Consider the following 3599-nt stretch of genomic DNA (forward strand, 5'->3'; position numbering starts at 1 on the left):
TCACTTTAATTATTAATTAACTTGTGTGCTGTGTTTCATGTCTATTAATTATCATGAAACTTTCCATATTTATTGTGGATCGGAAAAAATGAAATCCTCAAACATATACTTTGTTTCTAAGATGATATGTATATTCTGCAAGTTGTGAACAATATATATAAGGAAAGTCTAAGAATATAATGTGTTGGCACGACAAACATTGCATGCTAGCCATGTGTAAAAATCCGTTTCTTCTACTTGCAAAGGCTTAATGCTACAGAATAGCAAAATATATTGATTCTTACTTAACACAGAATTTACCACGTAGAAATTAACACCTCTACCAAGGTGAGAAAGCTAATAAAAACTTAAAAAGTAAAAGCAAAAGCGTAGTCAAAATATTCCATTAATACATAAAAACAAGATAAAATCCAAACCAAATACATAGATAAATTACATATTTATGACAAACTTAAATAGCAAATTCAGAAAGCAATGAAGTAGAAACAATAATTAACAATAATAATAACAGTAATAATACCAACAACAACGAAGGGGAGGGATATTTATGTTATGTAGCTCCATATTTACACTTGTGATTCAAGTTTATTTATGAGCATAGCCACCACCCTTCATCATCATTTTGTCATCATCTTCAGCTTCTACATCAGCAGTTCATTTACCCACTCGAGATCTGGTGCAGGACAAGACAATCCATTATTAATGTCAGCATCAACAACCTTATTGTCGTTGCTGAAAAATTTGCTGCTAAAATTAGAACACTTCCCAACGTTGGACCTTGTTGGGTTCTGAGTAGAAGGTGAAAGAACAAACTGATCTTCCCAGCCAAATGGAGAAGCTGAAGGTGAAACAAGAAATTGTTGATCATCATTGTTCAAAGACATATCAAGCCATGCGAAGTTCCTTGCTTTTGCAGCAGAGATAGGAGAACCATCGCCAAAATTCAAACCCTCCATTGAATTCATCAGCTCACATACCACATCTTTGTAGCTATTAGTATTCACCCCAGAAATGGCGCGTTTCACAGGAGAAAACGGTGGAGAATTGGTTGTGGATAACGGTGAGAGTGGTGGTGAAAAATGAGACATGTTGAAAAGGGTGGAAGTTGGAGAAGCAGAATTAGCAGCACCAACACAATGGTGGCAAAACATACAACAGTTATTGTTGTTTGAACCAGAGGAAGAGTTCAAGAACAACTTGTTGTTAATGTTCTTCTTGCATAATGAAATATTGTCATTAGAAGAAGTACTGTGTTGAGAACTTACGGGCAATATTCTTAGCTGGCGAGGGGTATGTGCAAAAAAACACACTTTTCTCTTGCACTTCTTTCCATCCTTGCATGCTTCGGTTCTGTACCTTGCGGGGTGCAGCCAGCATTCGAACACGCCGTGTGCAAATTCACAGTTGTCGCCACGGCTGCAGCTGCCACGGCGGTATTCTGGGCACACCGTGCCAGAGTAGTGATACCGCCGTGGGTCACGGCGACGGGCCTTTTCTCCCGGATGTGCGAATGGGCAGTCGGTCCAGTCATGGCTACGGCTGCGAGTGCATCGACGAACCTTAAACTCGTACATCCGGAAGTAGTCAGAGGAGTAGGGGTCATCAGACTCCTCATCCTCATCATCTAGTTTGTTGCAAGGGAGAAACTTTTGAACGAAGTCATCAGAAAACATGTCAGCACCACCGTCGTATGTGGTGGCCGTAGCTCGGCGGGTGAGGAGCTTCCTTGGTGGGATATCAATATCTCTAAGGATTTTCTTTGGGGAGAGTTGTTGTTGTTGGTAGGAAGGGTGAAACTTGTGTTGCTCAGTGCACACACTACTCATTTTGGCCACTATATGTCTCTATGAAATGAACAAAGAAAATAGACAATAGACACTGAAAAAATTGAAAAGTAATAAATGAGAAAGAAGGAATATGTGACAATTTTTGATGTGTAGAATTAGAGGGAGACAAAGGGTGAATTATATAGGGTGGTTGAGGAAAGAGAGAATAGAAAATAGAGAAAGAAAGATGAGAAGGATGGGGTGTGGGGATGGGTGAAATAGTGCGTGGCTGCATAGCATTTGAGATCAGCATGCAAAAGAGGGTATGTGGCAGTTTGACAATACATTTTAGGATGTAGATTTGGCTATGTGTAATTCTCCTACAAGCTCTCTATTGAAAAATATCTCTAAGGGGTTTTTGGATCTTTCTTTTTGGGATGCTTGTTGGTTCCAATAGTTAACATGATAAATTCTAGATCACATGAGGTGGGTACCCCAAAGCCACTCCATGTAAGAAACTTTCTTCAATTTGATAACAATTTAGAATAGTTAGTTCATTGCATTTGTTTCGCTTTACTAACTCTTATCTTTATCATATTCTTTAACTCAAAAGAAGTGTAGTATATTAACAATGTTCACTGATTGTCCCTGATCTCAAGCATGGGTTAGTTATACATATATAACTTTGGGAATTAGACTCCCTTATTAGCCCTTTACAAGTAGTATAATTTGTAATGAAAACAAAAAAGGATTAAGAAAAGTGTTATATGTCTTGTTTATAAAATAATGGTTGAACAATGAACTTTAATAATCCTATATCGTTACAAAAATGATGGGAACTTGCTATGATGATTTTATCCTTTGATTTATATTGAAATAGTAATTTTATTCTAAAAATAAAAGCAAATATGAGAACCAGGGACAGGGAGGATATGACAGATTTGAAACCATTGAGATGCTAGTTAGGTCTTTGTATACCTTAATTTAAGTCATTGAAAACAATGTTTAAATATCTAAAACAAAAGAAGAATAGTATGCTTCATTCAGCATCCCCTGTGTTACAAGTCATGGACTTTACTTAATTATTTTGTACAACATATATTATCACAATCCTCAGCCTGTAGTGGCTGTGATAACTGATAACTTTTTATTATTTTATTTAAAATAATCTGAATTTGATAGTAATATTTTTTTACAGTACACACGTCACAATTCTCACCTAATATTTGAGAGAATTTACATTTATTATATTATGTGGAGAATTGAAGTATAATAAATCCTTGTACAGTGAATTTTTCATCTTTTTGCATTTTTCTTTTTGTTTGTTAGAGGTAAATGCTTATCTCTCCACTTTATATTATTGAACAAATCTTAACACAGTTATAAGAAAAGGATGGAACATATATAACACTATCATATTTTATTATCTTATGAGAAATAAAATATAAATAGTTAAATATATCATACATTTGGGAAACTGGCTAGCATTACAGAATAACAATGTTATAAACATAGTTACGTGCTTTGCGAGATGTGTATTGTTGTTTATGGGTATTGTTACATCTTTATTTGGGTATTCAGTTCTTAATTTTTTCACATGAATTACTTTTTTTATATTGAATTTGGTATGTGATAGAATGAATTTGGTATGAGATATATAGTGTAAACATAGTTATAAAGACATCAAAGTTATTTAGATTTGTCTTTTAATTTTTTGTAAATTGGACATTGAAGTTTCCCGTTATTTGACTGATATGCAAAGTAATTAACAAGTACAAATACCTTCACTTACAATTTTTTGTTAAATTGGGCTATAATCAGTACATACATATA

General features: G+C 34.7%; 1 protein-coding gene across 1 annotated transcript; it reads right to left on the reverse strand.

The window, feature by feature from the left end:
- Positions 1–355: 355 nt before the first annotated feature.
- LOC109339206 (zinc finger CCCH domain-containing protein 2-like) lies at positions 356–1943 on the reverse strand. The gene has a single exon (XM_019576622.1). It carries the CDS (start codon positions 1824–1826, stop codon positions 642–644), a length of 1185 nt encoding a protein of 394 aa, XP_019432167.1. The 5' UTR covers positions 1827–1943; the 3' UTR covers positions 356–641.
- Positions 1944–3599: the final 1656 nt, after the last annotated feature.

The sequence above is a fragment of the Lupinus angustifolius genome, unplaced genomic scaffold, assembly GCF_001865875.1.
Source record: "Lupinus angustifolius cultivar Tanjil unplaced genomic scaffold, LupAngTanjil_v1.0 Scaffold_61_1, whole genome shotgun sequence".
NCBI lineage: Eukaryota > Viridiplantae > Streptophyta > Magnoliopsida > Fabales > Fabaceae > Lupinus > Lupinus angustifolius.

What these genes read in the sequence shown, in the direction of transcription:
- LOC109339206 (XM_019576622.1), bottom strand. Translation starts at nt 1,826, where the DNA reads ATGAGTAGTGTGTGCACTGAGCAACACAAGTTTCACCCTTCCTACCAA.